Genomic DNA, 24,554 nt, shown 5'->3' on the forward strand with positions numbered 1-24,554 from the left:
CTCTCCAGATCTCATTCTTCAGACTCCTCTCTTCAGCTGATAAAGAGGAGATTGAGTGATAACATTCTAGCATGTTTGTTTTGTGTTCATTGTAGAATATGAAATAGGGTTTTCTTTAAAAGAAAGTTCACAACCATCACCACCTAGTTTTGCTTTTCTTTTTCTCTCAGGGAGGTATATACATCAGTACTTAGTCATTCCTTCTGAGCTCCAGCTCACTTTTTTCTCCTGGGCTTCTGATCAAACCTCTCCTCCTCAGTCAGTGAATGCCTGCAGTAACCTGAGATGCAGTGTAACTCAAGCTTTACACTCAGCTGGACTGCTGCCATTTTTGCTATAAAATATTTCAGTTAATAAAGTGTAAACACTGATTTTTGTTGCTTTAAAACTAATACTTTCACTTCTAGTCTGATTCACTTTAATGAATGTAGCTATTTTTTCTTGTGTATTCCAGGTTGCAGTTGTGAAGGTGAAGAATTCAGACAAGGTGTTTGCCATGAAGATTCTCAACAAATGGGAGATGCTGAAAAGAGCTGAGGTAGATGCCAACTTTTTGCTGCTTCTATTGCATTCATGGTGACCATCTGATTTCAATCAATTGCTGATATCAGTGATTAGATTAATGTCTTAACTTAATTGTAGGCATACCGTCTAAAAAATGTACTGTAGTGTGTGGTATTCCTTAGAATATGGAGTAACATGAGCTGTGCAATAGTTCACATGATTTGACATATATGTGGCTTTGAAGCATTTATTTTAATTTGAAAAATGATCAGATGCAAAGTTGTAGATTGCGTTCAGTGTAAAAAACTAAGTCAACTATGCGCACACTTTTAAATCAATTATTAAATGAATGTTAAACCGTCAATCTTGCATTTACAAATTTATAACTGATGAGAATCAGGAAAGAGAAGCTGCACACTAACTCAGATTGACTCAGATTGAGTGCTTATGAAAGACAGAAAGCTGAAATTATTTCATTTCTCATTGCTGGATCTGTCACACAGTCACTAAGCTACTAGCACCTCTTGACAATAAAAATGAAGTTGTGCAAATGGTGTTGAGAGCGACAGAAAGGTGAAATGCTTTAGGTTTTGCCCTGTTTGGACTTGTAGCTGGCAAGCTAGGCTTACATAAGTTAGCTAGCAGACTAAATACCACAGCATAGTCCATGTTCCAGCTAACTCAGACTCAAATTACTTTTAAAGGGTTGTTTTCAACTGTTTTGAGGCTTATCTTTCAGACAGTTTTGCTTGTTTTACATTTCATTCGAACTGCATGTCACTAACTCGCAAATTCACGGTCCTGTTTTATTTCCTGCACCTGTTTGCAGAGCTTGACATCATCAAGCATCCTATGCTTTTCTTAAATTCACACAGTGGAAAGAGTTTATTCAGCTGTGCATTATATAAACAGACACATTGTCATTTTGAAATATTTGTCTTTATTTGCAGAAATAATAAACATTTTTAAATACTGCAGTATACAATATTACTGTTCCAATCAACCCTACTTGATTGCAAGAGAACGAAAAGACAATTTTATTTTCATTGGATGCATTTTTGATTTTTGTTTTGTGTGCAGTGTTATATGAGTGTAAATTTGTTCTTTATTTCTAGACTGCATGTTTTCGGGAGGAGCGTGATGTTCTGGTAAATGGGGACAGTCAATGGATCACCACATTGCACTATGCCTTTCAGGATGACAACTTTTTGGTGAGCAACAGCAGCTGTGTATGGAAGATGAACTCTTGATTATTCAGCAATAGAGGATTTGGAAAAATATCAATTCAATGTGCAGTCCATTTTAAATCATTTGGAGTAGTCTAAAATCTTTCCCTTGGGCAAAACCAATTAAGACCACTCTACACTCTGACCACAAAAATCTCACATATACTTAGAAGTCTATGTTAACCTGTCACAGTACTACTTTTTAATTTTAGTCAAAAACAATGAAAAGATTTCTTTGGTAGCCTTGATTTTCTGCCTTAAAACAATCAAGAAGAAAATAGGGGGATGATGTAATATGGAGTCTGGTGTGTTTAAATTGCAGTATCTGGTAATGGATTACTATGTGGGTGGTGATCTCTTGACCCTGCTGAGTAAGTTTGAGGATCGCTTACCTGAAGACATGTCCCGTTTCTACCTGGCTGAGATGGTTCTTGCCATTGACTCTGTACATCAGCTGCATTATGTCCACAGGTAAGACTTTAGGATTTGCTCTATTAGAAGTCAACAAGCCCTAAACCCACAGGCCCATGCAGGGGTGCTTAACTGGTCATTGTAACTGAATAAAATGCCTGGTGACCTAAAGTGAGATGGACTGCTGGACAAGCAGATGGTAGATTTATGACTTTGCTGCATCCTAGTTTCATTGTATTCTCTGCTAGATGCTCTAAGGCATCTTGTCTGCCTGAAATCAATTAGTGATTATAGGAAATGGCGAAACATTACCAGTTTCTACAGTGACCGCACGTTTAGGAGCTGTGCACAATTCATGCTTGGTATTTGTATTAGTGGCTATGTTTGTAGAGCTTTCTTCCAGAGAGGCCCTCAGGCTCTCAGATGTGGCTTTGGTGGAGCTGATCTATTTCTAGGCTGTTAATTTCATGCTGCAGCTGTGGAGCAGCTCTGTTCTATGAGTGTGGAGCATGAAAGCGGGGTTAAAGATAGCAATTAACGATTTGGTCGTGAGAGTAGACAGTCGACCAGGTCATGGACTCTTAGTTTGGCTCTGTTTAAGGGCTGTTCAGGGCAGGCATATTAAGTAGGGATGGGAACTTCTAGTCATCTTATGAATCAATTGTGCCAGTTCAAGTGTGCCAGTATTTAATTGCTGACATTTTGTTGAGGCACAATTTATACACTACTTTTTTCTGGTATTTGCATTTCACAAGTAATATTAGCTTAGCATACATTTAAATGTACTCTACACTGTATGTAGACATAGTTTTAAACAGTGATTGACAAAATGAATGAGTAAACTAGTTTTAACGTTAACATTAAAAAATTGTTGCTGCTAAAAATGGATGGCAAATCAGAGACAGAAATTTTTGTATTTAGATTGTATACGGATTTGTAAGATTAAATCTCGTGACTTGTGGTTATTGCTTATTTAGTCTCTTTATCTCTTCGGTTAGGGGTGACTGAGAAAGGCTTCCTGACTGGTTGTAGAATTGCTGTCTCTGTCTGCTCAGCTGATGTCCTGACCTTGTGGCCTTAGGTCACCAGATCTGTTCCCACAGTGCTGTCATACCCTACAGAGTCAGAGCTATAGAGCACAGACAGTTCAAACTGAAAAAGCCCCTCCTGGCACACCCTTTCATTTCAGCACTGGCATTGTTTTACACAGACTGTCTGAATGTGTGTTATTCTGTACTATGCTACTGAGTGTGCATGTTTATTTTGAAGGAAGACATTTGGCAAGTCTATTAGTTGAAGTGCTTAGGAGCGTTTGAGATTTTGACACCTCATTGTCGCGTTTTAGGTTCTGACAGTGTGTGTCTCTGGGTTAGAATGCATGCACAACCTGTCTTTCACTGCCTGTCAGAACACACCCCTGTTCCACTAGTCAGTTACTTCTGAGATGCAGCTGGACTGAGAGCTTTTTTGTATTTCATTACCTCATCACTTATTGTTTTTTTTAAGGTTCTTAACTTCAGCATGACTGTCTGTAATTGAGAAAAGGAAGCAGATTTTAAAATGTTATGTGTTATTCTAAACTTATTTTATTTTGTAGCATTTTTTATGTCTTGTGATCTATGAGTGCTTGTATTAGAAGGATGGAAAAGAGAAATGCAAAGAGAGAGAGAGAGAGAGAGAGAGAGAGAGAGTAGATTTTAAGTAGAGGATAAAACAAACTTGTAATATAAAGATAGAGGTTACAGAGAGAGAGAAACTAGAGGGAGCGGGAGGAATTCTGAGTCGGGGCGTGGTCAGCTGCAGCTGTGCAGGGCCTGTGAGTGTGTGTCCTGGGCTGGAATGCCGGGACCTCCCTCAGGAATGAGCAGTCCTGCAGCCCCAGCGTCTCTGTGGGAAAAAGGGAGCAGCCGAGCCTCGCATAGAACTGACCTCCAAAGCCCACAACCCCCTAACCCCAACACTCACCATCAGTCACATGGAGCCGTAGTGACGGACTACAGCACATTCCTGAGCTCTCCATTAGACGGAAACAGACAAGACAACAGTGAAGCCGGAACGCATAGTAGAGCTCTAACCTTTACTTAGCTTCCTGCTCTGAGATCAGCCTGAAGGAGACTCTTGAGTGAAGTGGAGCTGATGAAATGCATTAGGGGTTAATGACCTGCGCAGAGGAAGTAATTATGTGAATGGAGGTTGTTGTGGCTTCAGTACAGCTGTGCAGCTGCCGTCTGTTCTCCGTTGTTGTTTAATACAACTTAATATTGATTCAGGTGCAGATGTTTTCTGCTTGAATGAAATGATGATGGGGAAAGCTTGGTAGTAAGGTTGTCTTTGATCAAGGGTTCTGCGTGTCTCACACATACACACTCTCAGTCCCTTTCCCGGAGGTCTAAAATTAACACCTGCCATGGGCCAAATGTTTTGTTGGAAAAAAATGGTCACAGCCAGTTGGCCGGAAGCCTAATTTCTTTAGAAATCTCTACCTATATAATGCAAAGCTTATAAAAGTAAAGTTGTGTAAAAATTATAATTCTTTTAGCCCTCACTCACCACTGGCCCACTGCAGTAACTGTAGAAAACATGGAGAGTGCAAATGCTTTTGAATGTGCCCTGTTCCCTGTATGTTCCAAAAACAAAACAGACAATTTTTCTTATAATTTCTCATCTCATGTGTCTTAATTCCCACTGTGCTAATATTGGCACACCTTTTTTCCCCAGAGTTTTATAAAACAGAGTTCTGCTGTATCATTAGAAGGCATCTCATTTGTATTGTGTGATGTAAGAGAGTTGATGCAAAGAAACTCTTTGCTTATGCTCCTTTAGGCTGTACTGCCATCAGTCCGAGTGGCTTGTTTTGGGAAGAGAGAAATCCTACCAAATGAGTAGACATGTTTGACTGCACAGGTTAAAAACATGGCTGAAGATCTTGACAGTTTTGGCTTGTTTTCTATAGAATGGAATAGAATAATAGAACCATGTTTTCTATTGATACTGTTGTTTGTTCTTCTGAAGAATGATTAAGCTTTTTCTCGTTTTAGTCAAATCTCTGATTAAAGCAGTACTGGATGTAGTAATACTCTTAGGCTGACAAACCTTTTTTTTATAGTAAAGGTGCTGAGAGACGATGTCGGTATGATGTCACGGCCTACACAATGGCCTGTGCTTTTAGCCGCAAACAAGCAAGACTCAAACAATGGAAATTCCTCTGTCAGGGACAAGAATAATAAAGCTTGAAAATATGAACAACCACAATGTCCAGAGCCCATCATATTTCTAGCTTTTTTCAGACCACTATAATGTTTGTCTCATATGTGAAACGGGTAGCCTCTGAGACTTCATCTTTTAGAAATAGTGGATTTATTGGAGGTGCATCTGAGGTCTTTTAGCCATTTTCATTCGCTTCTGTTGTTGTGGGTTAAATCAGTTATTGATTCATTGAGATAATGTGTTTGTCATTGATCTGCAGTGATCTATTGATCTGACCACATAATGACCTTAACCCTCCCCTTCTTATTTTCTATCTATTTATTCGTTAGTTGGGTTTTGTGGATTTTTTTTAAAAATGCAACCCATGACCATCTGAATCAGTAAATGAGCCCTTCTACATCATCTTATAACCTATTAATGGGGAATATTTTTTCACTAGATTTTTCATTATATATGTCAAAACATTTTGACACAGACACAATGGACCAGTAGGGAATAATTTAATAACAGCTTTTAAAACACTTGTGTAGAAGGATCTCTATCTGTCATTTGTTCACATAGAGTTCTGTTAGTTAGCCAACAGACTGTATTAAAGGGTAGAGGCATGACTGAGGTTAGACACATGGACAAGATAGTGATGTTCTTTTTATTAGGACATTATATTGGAAGGAGGGTCATCCAGCAAAATTCTCCTCAAAAAAAGCTGGTAATTTTGTAACACTACATGTTTGTAAAATATATATTATGTATATATATATTTTAATATATTGTTTTTGGTGATAGTTTTACCATATGTCCCCACATTAACAGGAGGTCGTAAGGTTATGACCTGTATTTTCTAGCCCCCTTAATTATCCTTTGTCACCAGAAATGAACTAGTCTAGCTAAGAAGGCCGTAAAATATGCATCACAGGCTGTTAATAACATTTAAGGGATTTGTTTGTGGGCACTTTATATATTTTACACCTTTCTTCTGCACGCCTGAGATGGTTTTGTTAAGTCCATAGGGTGGTCATGGTCTTCATATCTTTTCTGGCCTTTTTTGAAGACTTTAGCTCAGAAATCACTGCGAGAAGGAGCACCTGTTAAGGAAATTTAGGCGTTATCGAAACAGGATGTGGTGTAACTCATAAACCACATAAGGAGGAAGTGGTAAACCATATTTTTCTCTTGTTACAGAGGAAGTGATGCAAACTTTGCAGGATACGAGGCTCTTTGTGTCCTACGAGAGCCAAGAGTCAGTAAATAGATATGTAAAGGTGTGTATGTATGTCTGTGTGTTTATGTGTGTGTGTGTGTATGTGTGTGTGTGGTGTGTGTGTATGTGTGTGTGTGTGGCAGCAGGGCAGGACTGCTGGCTGCTTGAAGTGTTAATAGGTTGTAAGCTGTGAAGCCTCTGAGCCCTCCTGTGGCTTAGAGCCCATTGGGTCTGTCTCACTCTGTAGCTCTGTGGAGACGCTGCAGCCAGGGCAGATGGCCTTCACATATCAGTCGTGCTGTCTTAAAAGGGATTACCCCTCTCCGACCCTATATTTATTCTTTCTTTCTCCCTCACACCCTCCCTCGCTATGTCTGCGTCTTTGTCAGTCTCTTAGTCTGAGTTGATGTGTGACGGTTGTTGCCACCAGACACATTTCATCTGAGGTGATCGTGTAGGTATCTAAGTCTAAGGATGGATGGCTTTCTTCCTCTTTCTTCTTCACAGTTTCTGTTTGCTGTATATAAAGCATACATCCAGTTCTTTATGGCATAGCACTAAATGTCCTGCAGCACAGCTTTGAATAGCACCCTCTTTGTTCTTGTTGTGTCAGCAGGTTAACCTGTTTATGTGGGGGAGGGTTGGGGCCTGTGTGTGTGTTTTTTTTCTGGAATATTGTAAATAAAAAAAAAAGGAGCATGGCTGACTAGTTAACCAAGTGGGTTAAGAGAGCCCCATGAATGTGACAGGACTGTGTATCCCGTCTGGTAGATTGTGTCCTAACTTGTGGTTGCACCATAACTTAACATTATTTAATTAAATAACTTAACACATTAGTTTGCCATTAGCATGTTAGCTTTCAGCCTCTTTTTCAGAAGTAAATTAGTTCAGTTCTGTGATTGTGATTACAGTGCATAGAGTACGACTTTTGTATATTCTAAATGATGATTTTTCCAGATACTTTATAAAGCCTGTAACAAAAATGTTTTTTTTCCTTTAAACAGGGAGTAAGATTGCTGATTATCACAACAAGATTATTGTGGAGGGAGGAGACAGCTTTTTTTCAGTTTGGTGACTGACATAACAAATTGAGGCAAAGGAGGGGAATGCTGGGTCACGCTGGAGGGCAGAAGTGTTTAGCTGTTGCTGATTTAAAGACAAAATTACTGTCTTTAAAAAAACGCCTGCTGTAAATGCTGCCTTCTCCATGGGAAAGTTACTCTCTAGCTCACACTCTCCTTTGCTCTCTTCCTCTTGTTCACTTTGGCTTTGGGTGTGTGTTGGGAATGTGTGGCGTATTTTCTCTCTCTCTCTCTCTCTCTCTCTCTCTCTCTCTCTCTCTCTCTCTCTCTCTCTCTCTCTGTCTCTCCCTCTCTCTCTTTATCTTTCTCTCACTCTGTAGCTCTTGGACTGAGTGATGTAGAGAGTGAAGCATCCTCCTGCGTGGTGCCCTGTCTCTGTAAACACTGCTGCAGGGCTTTAGAGTCGATAAGCGTTCAGAGTCACCTCCCAGGCATGCCACAAGCCACGAATCAAACACATGCCTTAATTGGAAATCTCCTGATTTTTTTAAAGCTTTCCTCAGTCTCTCTCTCTCGCTCTCCCTCTCTCTCTATCTTTCTCTCTCTCTTGTGCACAGTATGTTTAAGCAGTATTTCTTTCTCTTCTCTCTGCTTTTATTGTCAGATCTCACTCTTTTTTATTTTCTGTCTGTCTTATCCATCACTTTTTCCTTTTGGAGAATTTATAATCTCCTTTCTATGGGTCATCTCCCCTTTTTGCACACCATTAAACAGTGTCCTGTGTATGTTCCTCCTGCAAGTATGCCTGTGTTTACACGCTCTAGCACGCCTCTGACGCGTCCTGCTCCTTAGTCTGGCATACGCTGCCAAATTTGGGTAAGCCTGGCCGCTGTGTTGTGTGACTGGCTCTGCCAAGGCCAGAAACAGGCTTCTCATTTATTTATGTTTTCCTGTTAAGCAGCTTGTTGTGAGAATAGTCTGTGGATTCAGAGAGAAGGCTTGTGTATGTGGTGGTGTATGTATATTTATGTATGTGAAAGCAAGTGTTTTATTGTTGTTTAAATTTGCGTTATAAAATTGTTTGACTTCCTTATTTACAATAGGTTTTAATCTGAGATGCGTTTGATTACCTATTGTACAGTAAATGCATATGGCAAAAATCTTATCAAGAAACAGTGTGTTGGCTCTTGCAGTTTGAAAATATTTTAGTTTATGTTTATGTTACTATACCTGATTGTCTGAGCGCATTGTGGAAATGTTTAGCACTTAAACAGTAGCGTATAAGGTAAATTAATTAGTTCTCTTGGCCAGGCTGTTTAGATTGAGGGGAGAATAGTATGTCAAGTAGGGGTGGGACTCACAGGGTACGATATGATTTTATTATGATACATTGCCTACAATAAATACTCAATATATTGCAAGTAAAAAAAAAAGTATGAAATCTTTTGACAGCGGTAAATTACCAGAGAATGAGCAAGTTTAGTATGTCTGCGTCATGTTGTCACATGATTACATTTAGAACAGCTAGTTCATTTTATTATATTAAGTATATTTCTTTAGTTTTCTGCGACGTCTTGTTTAGCCATTTGTAAAATGATAAATACCAACCAGAGGAGGTGTTATCAGTAATGCGTTGCGTATTGTGTGATTGATTCATAGACGTTTCTTCAGGGTCTCTTTCAGGGGTCACTGCTTTGGCTACAGAAGGTGGGGGGTGAGTCAGCGCGTGTCTGGTCAGTGTGTGCAGGAGGAAGAGGAGTTATTTTTAACCCACCCTGCTTCCCTTAGGCTCAGTGACACTTGACCACACACATACACACAGACTTACATACACCCCCTCACTGCTAAGTCCACCACCTGCCCACCTGTGACACCTGATCCTAGCAAGCTATTTACCAGCTGCTTCACTGTGTGCACTTTTTCTAGTCACACAGATGCTCTCAGACCAGACTCTAATCCCTTGTTTCCCTTCAGCTGAAATGGCCTTTTACTGTGGTCTTCACGTTACTAATTGTGGGATCAATCACACTTAAATGAGCTGTGCTAATGTCTGTCATCTGCTTATGTCCGTCAAAACCGTTACAGCACTGCACACTTCACTGTGGCCCTGATGCACCTCTGATAAGGCCTTTTATTAAATTGTTCAGTATGATGTGCATTTGTTGTTTATGCTTCTGATTGTAGCTGTTGTGACATGTATTGTGCATCCTGGATTTATTGGTAACATTAAGACTATGTCTTGAAATTTGAACAGTATTTAAAGGTTTGTCAGGGGTGACATTGGAGAGATCCCTGGCCCTGAGGTTGAGGTAATAGTAGCCCCCATCTCCTTTCCCACTGCCTTAAAGAACAATGGCAATGGCAATTTTGCCAAGATGATGGAGATGTTACACCTGCAGATCATGGGGAAGTGATGTCATCTTACAACACCCCACCTCACAGGGCTGGGTGCTGTTGTATGTGTTTGGTTAAGAGCTGCCACCTGCTGGGCTGCTGAGTTATAGTGGAGTTTCAGTGGGTATGAACGGTCTGTCACATTATAGCATCACAACTAAATTTGGCCCAATCTGTCCATAGTCAATTATTAGAATAGTTGTGTTAGAATGGTACATTTGTACCAACAATGTATTTCATGTATTTTTTGTTGATGTTGATTAGGACATGGCCACAGTGTTAGAAGAGAAAAATAATCCGCTGATTTTAAATAGCAACAGTCTTTCTCTAGATTCATATACCACACCTTTAGTAACAGTTGGCTGTTGGCATTGAGAAAAAGATTCTGTAGTCTTTAACAGTGATGCTGTGGTTGTGGATTGACTGTGTAAGAGTTGCCCTAGTTTAGTATGTGATTCAGTAGCTTTACACAATTCAATATAATGGTATTTATTGAGTTTTGTTTCTTTAACCCTCCTATTATCTTTGGGGTCAATTTGACCCCACTCAATGTTTATAGTTTTTAAGTCTCTAAAAAAAATATTGACATTAGTTTTGTGATTCATATCTATTGTATTTTCTTAATTTAATGAAGACAATACATAAATGAAATGTTACAATATTTTATTTTTTATTAAGGCTGTTTAATATGCATAAAACATAAGAAATATCAATATTTTACACACATCTATGTGGTAGTCATGTAGAGGTCACTATGACATTCAGTTTTATAACCTTTTTTAAATGTTCCTTCATTTTAGGCCCTAACTTAACAACACAACACTTATAAAACTTGTATAATACTAATATAACATTATAATAATGCCAGAATTGCTAATAATGTATTAAATGAACATGAAATAACTGGCTAATAAACTTTGCTAACATGTTTATTTAAAGGTAATTATATTAATTTTCTGGAGGTTTAAATTGCTGGAGTCTTTGTCGAACCAGAGAATAAAGGTGTTATTAAATTTGAAGATAACAGGAGGGTTAATATTTGCACACTGAACAACTGGACTTCTTATAAAACCAATTTTTTTTTAAATAGATGTATTGTAGCAGTTATGTGTACAAAGTGTAAAACAGTATATAAAAATATTTAGTATTGTAAATATATTTTGCAATATAGTGTAATACTTTTTAGGTAAAATTGGTTTGTAAGGGTTTTGATTAAACTGCTGTGACTGGTCAGACTGTCAGAAGTGTTCTTGTTTGGGACACTCTGTGGTAAAAGCTGGAATGTGTATCAGTCCGGATCTTTTACTGACTCATGATTGCTGAGTTGAGGAATGCCGGAAGGGCAGATGTTCTGTTTTTGAAGAAGTTTGCTAAAGAGCAGAGCGTATTTTCTTTCTTTTTCTCCTTCTCACTCTGTAGTTTGCGTGTGAATGCTGCACTGTATTCTCTTGGGCCAGGCTCTTCACAGTAGCTGAAGCTTTTTGTAAACAGTGAGGGAAAGCAGACAGAGAGGAGGAGGAACAAATAAACAGTGTCTCTAATGAGGTGGAGATGTGAACCAGTCCAAACTACTGCACGGCCTCCCGCTTTCTGTGGGGCTGTCAGCTGCAGGCAAGAGGAGCTCTGACTTCACAAATGTGTAGATGGTAACTCTCTGGAGAAGGTAGTAAAAAAGCATAGAACATCATAGTTTGACGCCAGTTGCTCTATTTTTAATCATTTGAGGCTAAGTGTATGATGTTCAATACATATTTAATACATATTAAACATAAGCGTGATAAAATAATTCTTAAAGATTTCTATTATAATTAGAAATAAGTAAGAAAATAAAATTTAGATACCTGTAATTTGCCCCCTGTTGAATTACCCAAGCATAACAAACACCAGAAAAATAGATACAAAAATTATTTATTTATTTTTTTCCCATTTTCTCCCAATTTTGGCTATCCAATTGTCCCATCCCTTTGTGCTTCCCTATCTCCAGTGGCGCCTGCGACCCCAGGAGTGTGCGGACGAGCACACGCCTTCTCCGACACATGTGAAGTCAGTCAGTCACCCCTTTTTACAAGCTGCTACCCAGAGGGAGCAAGACCAATTGTGCTCCCTCTGGGCACAAGGCAGCTGATAGCAGAGCTACATGAATGAGATTTGAACCTGCGACCACAGTGTCACAGTGTCAGCGCATTAGACCACTGGACCACTCGGCGCCCCAGTTTTTTTTTACATACAGATATAGAGTAGGTTACTTTTCTTTAAACACATGGGTTGAATAGTATTTCTGCAGTTAGAAAAGTAATGGTGTATCAGAGGAATCATGTGTCTGTCCTCACCCTCGTAGTGTTGCGAGCATTTCAAGCGATAGGGGGAATCCTAGTGACTGGGTGGGATAAATAGCTGTCAGCAGCAAAATAAAGAATATCAAATAAACAAGAAGTATATATGTATTTAATAGTTCAGGCTTTTTTTGTCACATGTATTTTGTGCAGCCTGTTAAAATCATTTTATTGTTCCATCGCTTTGCTTAACATCATGTTCTGTTCTGTTCTGGATAACTGTTATTTTTCATCTTCAATCTGATATAGAACATTCTGTGTCTGCCTTTCTTCCATTCCTTACATTTAGATTGTTTTTAGTTAAAGAACTGTTCTTTCTATCTTCTTTTCTATTGGTGGTACTAGCTGTCCTGATTGATTGTTACTAATGAGTTTGGATGTGGTGGCGACACACTGAGGTTTTCTACCTCTAATATAAGTGAAGAAATTAATTTTACCTGGGTGTTTGGCTCACACCACTCTTACCTTTCTAATCACTTGTCTATGTCTTGAATATATGTTTATATACCATACACAATATATATGTTATATACCAGACATAGACTAAGCTTGGGCTAAATTGATTTGTTAATGCTGCTTCACTTTTGGAAATTTTATACTTTTATAGAAAATTTATACTTAAACTTTTCCTGTATTTGGAGAGCTGGCCATTAACCGTTGATCCTTTTGAATTTTTGGGATAATTATTACAAATTATTCAGTAACAAAAATAAACAACTTCTACTTGACATAAAGAGAACAGTTGGACAATTAGCTATAATGCATCAGGGTCATGTTTTTATCAGCCTCTGTATATTGGTAATACTGAAGTTATGTACTTGCTTTAATATGTATAAATATAACTGTTAGTATTGTAATATTTTGTTTTGCATACTGTGTATCCATTTTCAAAAACACAGTATCGACTTTTAATTATTAGCTTACATGTAAAGATTGGTAGCAGATATTGGTTCATTTAGTGTTATGTTTAGACCCCCACCAATAGCTAGCACAACTGGACTCTGCCATTAGATCCCACTGTTTTGATTGCATTAAAAGGCAACCTTTCTTTTACTCAGAATTAGAAATATAATTGTGTTTTTATACAATGATAGTTTTCCCAAAATGTGATTTAATCAATTACAATATATTGCAATGCTTACAGTATTACATTGTTTCTTGTTAGCAGCTGCCTAGATGTCTGGCTGTTAATTAAATTAATCCTCACAATCCTCACCCACTATTTACCTGCAAAAGAGGGTTTAGTAGGTTTGGAGTGGTGGTGTACTGTTCTGCTGTGCTGTGCTGCCTGTACAGATATGACTCTCATGGATAGGTCATTAAAGGAGAAACTCCTCTGTGTCCTCTTGACCACAAAATTTAACATCAAAAAGGTTTTCAAAGGAGCATCTATACAAGCATGATTCATTTTAGGGCATTTTCACACATGCAAGTTTGAACCAGTGTATGTCCCGAGATTTGTGTGTTTTATTAAATTGTGCACATTTGGTCCAGTTAGTTCATTTTAAGCAAAAAAAATAAATAAATAAATAAATAAAAAAAAAAATATATAAAAAATATATATATATATATATATATATATATATATATATATATATATATATATATTGTACTGAACAATCTCCTCTTGTCTTGCAGAGACATCAAGCCAGACAACATTCTATTGGATGTAAACGGACACATTCGGTTGGCTGACTTTGGCTCCTGCCTTAAACTGATGGAGGATGGAACGGTAAGTATCTGCACTTTAGATAAGATTTTAACTCTTTAAACAGAACATTTAGTAACAGAAAAAGTAAAAATTATAAATTATTTGTTTTAGGGCTTGATAATGTTATTCATGAGCTTAGATTTATAGCATATATTACATCTTACAACCTTTTCATCTAGGATTCACTGGATACGACTTCTAGGCTTCAGCAGGTTGCAGTCTAGAATTTGAGTGTATGCATGAAGAGACAGGTGCATCAAGAAGATGCAGAAACATTGAAATGCACACTCTGACGCAATCTGTAGGATTTTAAAACAAAATACACAAAATTATCAGATTTTCTTGTAATAATAGTGCAATAATAATGATGCAAATTTAAGCTATTGTATACAACCACAGAGGTATTGTTTAATTCCAGGCAAATAAAAGCTTTCCAAACTTAATAAGAAACATCTGACAGCCCATTTTTCCAAGGCCAATGTAAAAAGAAAGAAGAATTTCTGTAAAATCTCATAATGAACACCTGGGAGAGAGAAGTTGCAAAGGCAATTTATGAACTTCAGTGGAAAATCTTAGTGCATAGCGTTTATTGCGGCACAGTAAGGAGAGTGTCTTTTTTGACCCTAAACTGAAATTTGCTGCTGTTTTCTGGCCTGTCACAGACAGCTCGGCAGGATTTCCCCCTTTCCTCCGACAAGACAAGAGTGAGTGCGCGCGTGTCTCAGCATGCTCACGCGTGCGTGCTTAGAGCTGTTCACGTGTGGTTTTATGCGTGTCTGTGTGTACATGTAGGACTCTGTCACTGCAGAAGAAATGGTTAATTTATTACCTCACTTCCACAAATTCTTCTAGCTGCACACGTCTGCACAAAGGCTTCACTCTAGCTGGCTTCCGCCTGCTCAGTTCTGAGGTTCTGACGGAGAGTGCAAGGACCCCTGTCCTCCACCAGGGATTCCTCTCTCTCAGCTCTATGTCCTGTCTTCTCTGCTCACAGGCCTGGCTGCTCTATAAGAATTCATCTTGAGATAAAAAAAATACACACAGTGCTGTGAAACTTGTTTTTCACTGAAGCCAGCCTCGGTTCTGCTGGTGTTTTGCAATGTGAGAGCATGAACTACTGTGCTTCTACGCATTTGCATTTTGTTGTTATGATACATGTGGAAACGGAGAGGCTTTCCTGAACACTGAGGGTTTCAAAGCTCAGAAAGAACTTATTTGTTTATTTTTCAGCATCAGCCGCTTACTGAGTTTATTATTAAATCTGACTGGATATGTTCTTAGATATAGGAGCTTTAGTTTTTCTGTTATCAGTTGTTGCAAAACTGCTAGCAAGGAACTGGTTCAGCAGATTCTACAGTATTTTGCATTACTCAGCAGCACAAAAACCTAATTTTATGTAAAGGGATTTTTAAATGTTTGTCATTTTTTTATTTCAGATTTTATGTCCTAAATGTACATCGTGAGAAATTCAAACGAATGAGATAAAAATAATACACCTTGTACTTAATATATTGAGGACAATCTATCCAGAATTAATATCTATTTGTGATCAACTTTGTGTGTATCTTTAAGTGTAATATTTTGTCTTATTTGTTTGAATTGGTTCTCCTCATCTACTTTTAGGACTTTTTAGTGAAAATCTAATGACGTTTTAGGTTAACTTTTAGCAGAAATAACAATCTTTAAAACAACACCTATATACGACAATCCCTGTAATCCTGTCTCCATCACACAGGGCAGGAGCTGCTCTGTCATGTGCAAAGTTTAGTGCTAAATCACCTTTTATCTAGATTAAGCCTAATTTCTAGATGATTATTTATTGTTTAATAAGGTAGATTTTTACTGGGGTTTCTTGCAAAGCTCCAATGCTGTCTGAGTTGTAATTTATGCATTTCTCCACCATGGTACTAATACTGTATTATGTATACTTTTAGGTGCAGTCTTCTGTGGCAGTTGGCACTCCAGATTATATCTCTCCTGAGATCCTGCAGGCCATGGAGGATGGCAAGGGCAAATATGGCCCTGAATGTGACTGGTGGTCCCTGGGCGTCTGCATGTATGAAATGCTGTATGGGGAAACCCCCTTCTATGCTGAATCCCTGGTGGAGACTTACGGCAAGATCATGAACCACAAGGTAGGTTGTTATGTTATTTATCATTATTGAATGTTCAAAACATATTTTTAGATATGGCCATTCACTATTATGGTGTTTTTGCACCAATTCAGGAGCGGTTCCAGTTCCCTGTCCAAATCACGGAAGTATCTGAGAATGCAAAAGACCTGATCCGCAGACTCATTTGCAGCAGGGAGCACAGGCTAGGTCAGAACGGTATCCATGACTTCAAGCAGCACCCCTTTTTCACTGGCATTGACTGGGACAACATCCGCAACTGCGATGCACCATACATCCCTGAAGTCAGCAGCCCTTCTGACACCTCCAACTTTGATGTTGAGGATGATTGTCTCAAGAGCTCGGTGGGATTATGTTTAATTAGTATAAAACAAATATATACATAAAATAAAGCTGCAATTTTAGAATGTATTTGAGTGTTTGTATGTTTTAGCTAATTAAGGTATTTTTCTACCTACAGGAGACTATGCCTCCTCCTTCTATAACAGCCTTCTCTGGACACCATCTCCCGTTTGTAGGCTTCACCTATACCAGTCAGTGGTAAGGTCTCAGCACACAACTAACTGGGGTTTCTGTCTTATTGTGCCATCTGAGGAATTTGCTGTTCTTTTTTGCAATACCTCTTTCAAGCATATGAAAATGCATCACAACAAACCACATGAGAACATTCCTCACCTTATTGGTCAGACCTGCCTGGGCTGGGGCTAGAAAGTGAATATGGGAAGAAGGTCCTGTGTTCTGGAATAGTTTTAAATTTCGGTGCACTTAAACATGAAACAATGGTAGAGAATGCATTTGTTAATAGCTGTAGTGATTATCGGGGCAATATACCAACTTAAACTGCACCTGCAAAGTCTCTTTGCTTAAACTTGATCAGAAAACATCTGATAACTGGGTAAGATCGAGTTCAGATCACATACTTATCACAGACAAACCTCTGTAGAGTTTGTATGCGACCAGACAGAGACCCCCTGCCTGCATATTGTGTACAAGCGGTAAACATTAAGACTAAAATTTGCAGACTAAAAAGCAAGCCAAACATGGAAGCCACAACAGAAGAAGCATATGAGTGAAACCTTAGAACAAAAATGACCACCTGGCTCATCTTATACAAGCACAAAGTAGTTCTGATTGGAAGCAGGGATAGCACTGATGTTCTGTTTTTTAATTACAAAAACTACTCTGAAATCTACACTAACAAGGTCATTTCATCCTAGTCCCCTTCACCTTGATTGCCATGCCTCTGTGTTTTTTTTCCTCGGACATTATAGATTGGTCTGTTTGCCAGAAAAACTAATGTTTTTTAGTTGGTATTTTCTGTGTTATTTCAAGTTAAATATTTCCATGTTTTGGAAAAATCACTGTTGCTGCACTATGCTGATAAACAGGCACAGATGTCTCAGTGTAGCTCTGTAGAGCATAATTTTGACCAGCTTAGACAGTGCAAAGCAGAGTAGGCATTCCCTATATACAGACTGAAGGCTTATTGATCTACAGGCATTAAAAAAGTGCTTGGGTTTTTTTCCATATGTACTCTTATGTTCGATATGATTTTTATTTCTGCACATGTTTAGTAGGGGTGGGAATCGTTTACTATCTCACGATTCGATTCGATTCCGATTTTGGGGGCCACGATTCGATTCAAAATCGATTTTTGATTCAAAACGATTTGAATTATAAAAATTTCTGCTTCTGGCTTATGAATCTTATTGAAAAAAAACCCTCCATAATATACACTGGTCCTGGAGCAGGTAATGTGTTACAAAAACAATAAAATGTGCAGGAATGTGGGTCCTCAGTGACAGAGAAATCACTGGGATATCACAATGACGTTAATGAACAATAAATAAATAATAAATAACACTGCTTTATTACCAGGCTACTAGCGGTGGTGTGTAGGTGACGCTGCTGGGCTGATGTGATGATAGCAGTGAAGCGCTAAAGTTCAGGAGCAGCTGCTGATTAACTAGTTAACTTTAAGGTCGTTGTATTTCTTCAGAAAGGGGGCAGGAGGTGGAGAAATTAATTCATATTGTCCATTCCTTAATTCCTCTGTGATGAGGAGCTGAAATTAGCTCTGATTAGCTTATTGTTATTTTTCCGTTCCGCCTTAAATGCTGCAGCCCGCTGCCACCTGTAGCGTTATTTAAGGTGGAACTGGAAAGTTAGCTAGTTAGCTAGCTAACAGTTACTGAAACTAACTACTAGCGATCTTTTTTATGCTTGTTATGAAGCATTCTGCCATAAAACATTGAAACTACACGTTAATCTAAGGTAATATAGTGCTTGTTCTGCCATCTTACCGGTGATTCTCAAACACCTACGCTCTGTGTGTGTCTGGAAGATCTCCGTTTGAAGGGACAAGCCCTATCCCCAGGGTTGCCAGGTCCAACAAAAATACCCAGCCCAAAATCAGTCTAAAACCCGCCCCTCAGAATCGATTTTGGGACATTTTAAATCGATTCTGAATCGTAGTAAATGAGAATCAAGATTCTTATGTGAATCGATTTTTTGGCACACCTCTAATGTTTAGCCTTTATTGTTCTTGTCATTACTTCACCTTTTCTGTCAAGATCAGTAAATGTACACAGTAAACACACAGTCAAGATTGATGTTTGACTTGCAGTGATTTTTAAAAAATACAGCTCAGTTTAGGTCATAGGTAATTAATAGTACATATTATATTGTTTCATTATGTACACATCTAATATTATATATATATATATATATATATATATATATATATATATATATATATATATATATATATATTTTACTGCTAAACCTCCATCTCTCATCTCCCACTTACTAAAACCTGCAAACTGTTGCTCACTTTGCTGTAATGCCGCAATTGATTTTGATTGACTTCCTGTGACTAGTATCAGAATTATCTCCTGATAAGATTTTAATCACATGCATTTACATTTGATAGTCAAATGCGTCTCTGGTTTGTCAGACTGAAATCCAATCGCTGCGAGAGTGTCATACCTGACTGGGATCAGGCAGAGACAGAGAGAAAAGGGAGACACTGCTGGGATGGAATACGAAGCAGTTGTGTTTATTAAGAAACACGGGAATAATATAAAACTCAAAAATGGAAAACAAATGAAAACACAATGAACATGCAACAATAACTAACTGGGGAAAACTAGAAACAAACTTAGAAACTGACAAATAAAATGGGACTGGGCAAAGTAAAGAAAAAGCTGAAAAACGGGAGAAACGGAAAACGGCCAAAACAATAAAACCTGGAAGTGGCCAAAACAATAAGACCAGCGCGTAGCGCGGTACAACGGGGAAAACGGGACAACTAGGCTACAAACTAGAACAAAAAACTACTAAGCAGAGCTTAGGGAAAACGGCTAGACTAAAAAACTCAAACTGGGCAAAGAAACAAAATAAGAAAATATAACAGAAAATACTTAGGCAAAGGGGACTCCGGGAAAACGGGAAGACAGGATCGTCTGAGAGAACGCTTTGTAAGACAGCTAACAGGCTGGAACCGCAGGGAACCACAGACCATGATAGTAACCATTACTCGGCGAAGAGTGGAGGAGAGCAGCGTGCTTTTAAGCTGCTCTCCGCAGCTGAAGTCAGTCTGTGATCAGGGCTGAGCAGCCGTGTGTGTGTGTGTGCTCTGAAGGAGCGGATGTCCTTATATTGGCATAGTGCTCTCTCAGAGAGTGCCGGAGGGGGGGGGCGTGGTTGCTCAGGCCTGACAGAGAGGCGACATATTTGAATCTGCTCTTTGTGTACAGATATTGTTGTTTAACTAAGCTGGATGTCTTGAAAAGACCTAGGGATAGAATATTTTAGTTGTCAGTATTAGGATCACATTAAGATCATCATGTTTCTTTGAGGTTTTCTTCTTAAAACATTTTTTTAATTGATCACTGACCCTGATGTTCCTGTTCCTTCAGTATTCTGTCCGACCGTGGGTGTCTGCGTGAATCTACAGCTCCTGTGCCGATGGATGTTTGTGTGCAGCGGAGTTTAGAGGAGAGCTTGGCCACTGAGGCGTACGAGAGAAGAATTCGCCGTCTAGAGCAGGAGAAACTGGAACTCAGCCGGAAACTACAGGGTCTGTCACCCAGTCACATCAAAGCACATCAGTTAATGTAGATAGCTGTGTGCAGTCTTGCTTTTAACCTCTTTGTTTACCTCCAGTTAAATTATCAATGATTACGATTACTGTTACCATAACGATTATATCGATTACTTTACTTATGTTTACACTGTTCCACAGAGTCCACTAAGACTGTGCAAAATTTGCAGTACCCCAGTGCAGAAGGTTCTGGCTCAGCTAACAGGGAATTTGAAATTCGGGGGCTGAAGGAGGAGATTGAGACTTTGAGGAAGCAGATTGCAGGTAGTTTATAGCTTCCGCCATATTGGTTAGGTCACATGGATTATGCATATGTTGTATATGTTTTCCTGTAGTACTTGTTTTTGCTGTGAATGCTGTAACTATTTGTATATATATATTTTTTTCACACCTTAGACTCTGGCCAGTTGGAGCAGCACTTGGAGCAAGCCAGTACAGCTCACAGGGACTTTGAGGAGTCCACCAAACATATTCGTTCTTTAGAAAAACAGTTAAAAAGTATAAAGCAGGAAAAAGAAGACACACATAAGGTACTTATATTGTGTTTTTCTTTTTTTTTTTGCCTCATTATACAAAATAACACAAATACTGTGAAGGTAAACACCTGTTATATGTGCAGGAACTGTTACAATCTGGAGAGAAACTAAAGGCACAGGCAAAAGAGCTTAAGGAAGCAGACAGCCAGAGGAAGCTGGCTATGCATGAGTTTTCTGAGATGAGTGAGAAGATGACAGACCTGCGGTCCCAAAAACAACGTCTCTCACGCCAGCTCCGGGATAAAGAGGAGGAGATGGATGCAGTCAACCAGAAGCTGGAGGCCCTGCGTCTGGAAATTCGCAAGGCAGAACGGGCAAGAAAAGAGGTGGGGATTATGTGTGTGATAGTGTCACACCACTGTTTAGCAGGATTGTGAGAAATGTATTGTAACGCAAGCCTGTGTGTGTGTGTGTGTGTGTGTGTGCCTGTGTATCAGATGGAGACCCAGGCTGAGGAGCGGGCTGCTGAAGCTCAGAAAGAGAAGAAGCTGAGGGAGCGCAGTGAACAGTACAGCAGACAGCTCGAAGAAGAACTGGAAGGAGTAAAGGTATGTGACCACAAACAAACACACTTAAAGCACATGTGTTGAATGAGTATCTAATCTGAATCCTGCACTGTTTGTTGACTGGAGTAGCAGAAGCAGGTTGGTCGTTCTCCAGCAGCTGGGGCCTCCGAGCAACACCAGGAGCTGAGTAAGCTTCGTGCAGACCTGGAGAAGAAGACCTTGTTCTATGAAGAAGAGCTGTCTCGCCGTGATGTGCAGCACGCCAACGAGCTGAAGAATCTTAGGAAGGAACTGCGTGATGCTGAAGCCCAGCAGGTCTCTCTGAAGAAAGAGGTCATGATGCTGAAGGACAAGCTGGATAAGACTCGCAGAGAAAGGTACAGGTCCTGTAATATTACAACCCAGAGTGCTCTTGGTCATGTGAAGGCTTTTTGTGTGACCATTTTTTAACTCTGTAATACAGGCAACATAGCAACTGTGTAGCAACAGCCAATCAACTATTTAAAAGTGGAATCCACTTCAACTGTGCAGCTATTCTGCAGTACCTTCAAAAACTTTTCTAAAAAAAAAAATAATAATAATAAATGTTTTATAACAATTGTTCGATCCTCCCACAGTCAAACGGAACGAGAAGAGTTTGAGACAGACTACAAGCAGAAGTATGAGAGGGAGCGAATCCTGCTGACTGAGGAGAACAAGAAACTCTCCAGTGAATTAGACAACGTGAGCATCTCTGTCTTAATTTCTTTTTAATCTAAATGTTCCTGTTTTAATCCCTTATCTCTCATACTACAAGCTTGTAATTACTCAAGAATAAATACATTTGGAACTTCAAGGCAATTAGATGTGATCATTTTGAACCAGGGAAATTAGGCCATTATGGCTATATTTAATGTAGACTTGATTATTTAAAATCTAATAGGTTCAGATCTTTGAAAATCTTCTCTTCATCCATCACACCCAAGGTTTTTCAAGGAGTTTCTTCTGAGCAAGATGTGATGTTTTACAGATTATAGCCAGCCTTCTTATTGTGAAGTGTCTTTTAAATACTTGATTACATGCATTTCATAAAATATTCAAGTCACAGCTGATCTGTTATAGATTTTTGTGGTTTCATTTTGGTTGGAATTTAATGTAATAATGAAAATACTGCATGGCATGCACTGTCGTGCAGAGGAATTGAACACTTTGAATCAAGTATTTGAATGCCAGCACGTGTTGCTGTGCGCGGTGGGACCTGGTATGTGCACCTGCATTAAGAATTATGTTTCCAAATTTTTAGAGCATTCCTAAGCGCGATTAGTGTGCTTGCCTGTAGGAGACCAGTCAGATAATACTAAATACTCTTTTTTTAGTTACGGAAATCCAACATAAGCATCATTTCACTTTCTAGATGTTGCAGACAGTCAAAATACTTAGAGTAACACGTGTAAAGCTATGTAGAGACAGTACCCTGCAAGATAGTCTGTGTGTTCTCTCTTGAGAGGACTGCATGGCGTCTGGAATCCTGGCTGCTGTAGCAGCAGGAGATCAAAGGCAGTGAGAGAGCCGGTGCAGAGTGTGCTGCCTTATTAGCTCCTATAAATGGTGTCCTCTTACAGCTCCCACCCCAGCTACATTTTTGCATGCTCTCATTGCTCATCTTAGCTTGTCTCTCAAATCAAACAGTGTGTTTCAGTCTCAGATAAGTGGTGTGGCCCTTTGCACACACACAAAATAATGGGAGGTGGGTCTTTGGACAGGGTTATATAGCCTTAGGATGGAAGGGGAAGTAAGGAAAATTGTTCTGAAGGAATGTGGGTTCCTGTAGAAGTATTGGCAATTGTTTCTGGTGAGAATTTCTTTTTAAATGACTGAAAAGTGCAGATATATCGTCTGATCTGTTTGAAATACTTGAGAAATGTTCTAATAGAGGATTTGGTGGAGTAATACTGAAATGGTGCCCCTCTTTTTGTTTTGATAAAAGATGTGTACTTGCCAGCATGTTCTTGGAAAGTCGGTCAGTAGCTTGTGTAAGCCCAATAAATATGCTAAGAAATGCTGAAATCTGAAAAACACGAACAGTCTTCTATGTTCAGAACCGCTACAGGGGTTCAAAGCATCTGTCAGAGGACACTTAAAACATGAAATGTTTGGAATAATTTGTCCATAATCACAGTGTGGTGGAAAACCTCACAGGCCCTTGAAGTAAACACAGAATCCCCTGAATTCCTCAGTCCCCGCGGCCAGCTAACAGACGTGTTTACAGCAGATAGGCAGAACCGTGTCTCCACAGACTCATGTTTATGAATGAGAGCACGGCTGGTAGAGATCAGGGGTTTAGGGGAGCAAGTATCAGTGTCGCAGAGGCTTTGTAAGCTGCTGTGTTCACCTCCTGCCCTGTGAGAGAGCGGTACATTACTGTGGTTGTTTCTCTCTGTCTCTGTCTGTAGTATCTGGATTCAGTTCTCTGAACTGGATGTGTTATTTCTGGATTATTTACTGTGTCCAGGGACTTATTCTGACATGGTACTGCTTTAGGAAATGAGCACTAGTGCTCCACATGGGTGCTTAAACAGGATTTATGAATCTCTTACATAAAGGTAATAGAATGGAGGTTGATGTTGGCAGGCCCTACCCCTTCCCTGAGATTGAGATGTGTGAATGTTTCTTTGTGAAGTACCTTCAGCTTTACACTTAGCAGGGTCATGCGGTTAGTTCAGTACTGCTGGCTGTCTTGGGGACACTGTTGAAATGAACTTAATGGTATCTGTAGACTATATGCCTGCCAAGGTTCTGAATGTATTGAGCCGTTCCTCTATGAGGTCACTGAGTTTTGCTGACTCAAAAGGACTGCATTAGAACTGTTAAAGGCAGTCTATATATATATATATACACACACACACATCAGAACCATCATTTTTCTATGCTCTCTGTCCACTTTATTAACTTCATTAAGCATATATGAGCACTTTGTAGATCTGTAATTACAGACTGCAGTCCATTTGTTTCTTTGCATACTTTGTTAGCCTTTTCCTTCATCGGTTCTTCAATGCTCAGGACCCCACAGGACCAAAACAGCTGTACAGTTAGTGTTGGTCATCCTCTAGTGCTTCATCAGTGGTCACAGAATGCTGCCCACAAGACACTGATAGCTGGCTATTTCTGGTTGGTGGACTATTCTTAATCCAGCAGTGACCCAAGTGTTTAAAAACTCTAGCAGCACTGCTTTGTCTGATCTTCTCATACCAGAGCAAAACACAACAGCACCACCACCACACCCATGTCAG

The 24,554-nt window shown here is 39.2% G+C and overlaps 1 protein-coding gene across 9 annotated transcripts in view; it reads left to right on the forward strand.

Annotated features, from left to right (window-relative positions):
- The window catches only part of cdc42bpaa (CDC42 binding protein kinase alpha (DMPK-like) a), a 55,401-nt gene that overhangs the window by 13,542 nt on the left and 17,305 nt on the right, over positions 1-24,554 (forward strand). For 5 of the 9 annotated variants that reach the window (XM_049464108.1, XM_049464111.1, XM_049464109.1 and 2 more), the window contains exons 3-17: positions 455-538; positions 1,620-1,715; positions 2,053-2,201; positions 13,934-14,027; positions 14,669-14,710; positions 15,941-16,141; positions 16,234-16,482; positions 16,599-16,678; positions 20,059-20,219; positions 20,385-20,507; positions 20,640-20,773; positions 20,863-21,105; positions 21,217-21,327; positions 21,415-21,662; positions 21,903-22,008. In XM_049464108.1, the coding sequence (XP_049320065.1) occupies positions 455-538; positions 1,620-1,715; positions 2,053-2,201; positions 13,934-14,027; positions 14,669-14,710; positions 15,941-16,141; positions 16,234-16,482; positions 16,599-16,678; positions 20,059-20,219; positions 20,385-20,507; positions 20,640-20,773; positions 20,863-21,105; positions 21,217-21,327; positions 21,415-21,662; positions 21,903-22,008 (2,121 nt within the window). The remainder of the gene's footprint in view (positions 1-454; positions 539-1,619; positions 1,716-2,052; positions 2,202-13,933; positions 14,028-14,668; positions 14,711-15,940; positions 16,142-16,233; positions 16,483-16,598; positions 16,679-20,058; positions 20,220-20,384; positions 20,508-20,639; positions 20,774-20,862; positions 21,106-21,216; positions 21,328-21,414; positions 21,663-21,902; positions 22,009-24,554) is intronic. The other 4 variants (XM_022672976.2, XM_015606522.3, XM_022672977.2 and 1 more) reach the window with 1 other exon arrangement.

This window comes from Astyanax mexicanus, chromosome 14 (assembly GCF_023375975.1).
Source record: "Astyanax mexicanus isolate ESR-SI-001 chromosome 14, AstMex3_surface, whole genome shotgun sequence".
NCBI classification, from domain to species: domain Eukaryota; kingdom Metazoa; phylum Chordata; class Actinopteri; order Characiformes; family Acestrorhamphidae; genus Astyanax; species Astyanax mexicanus.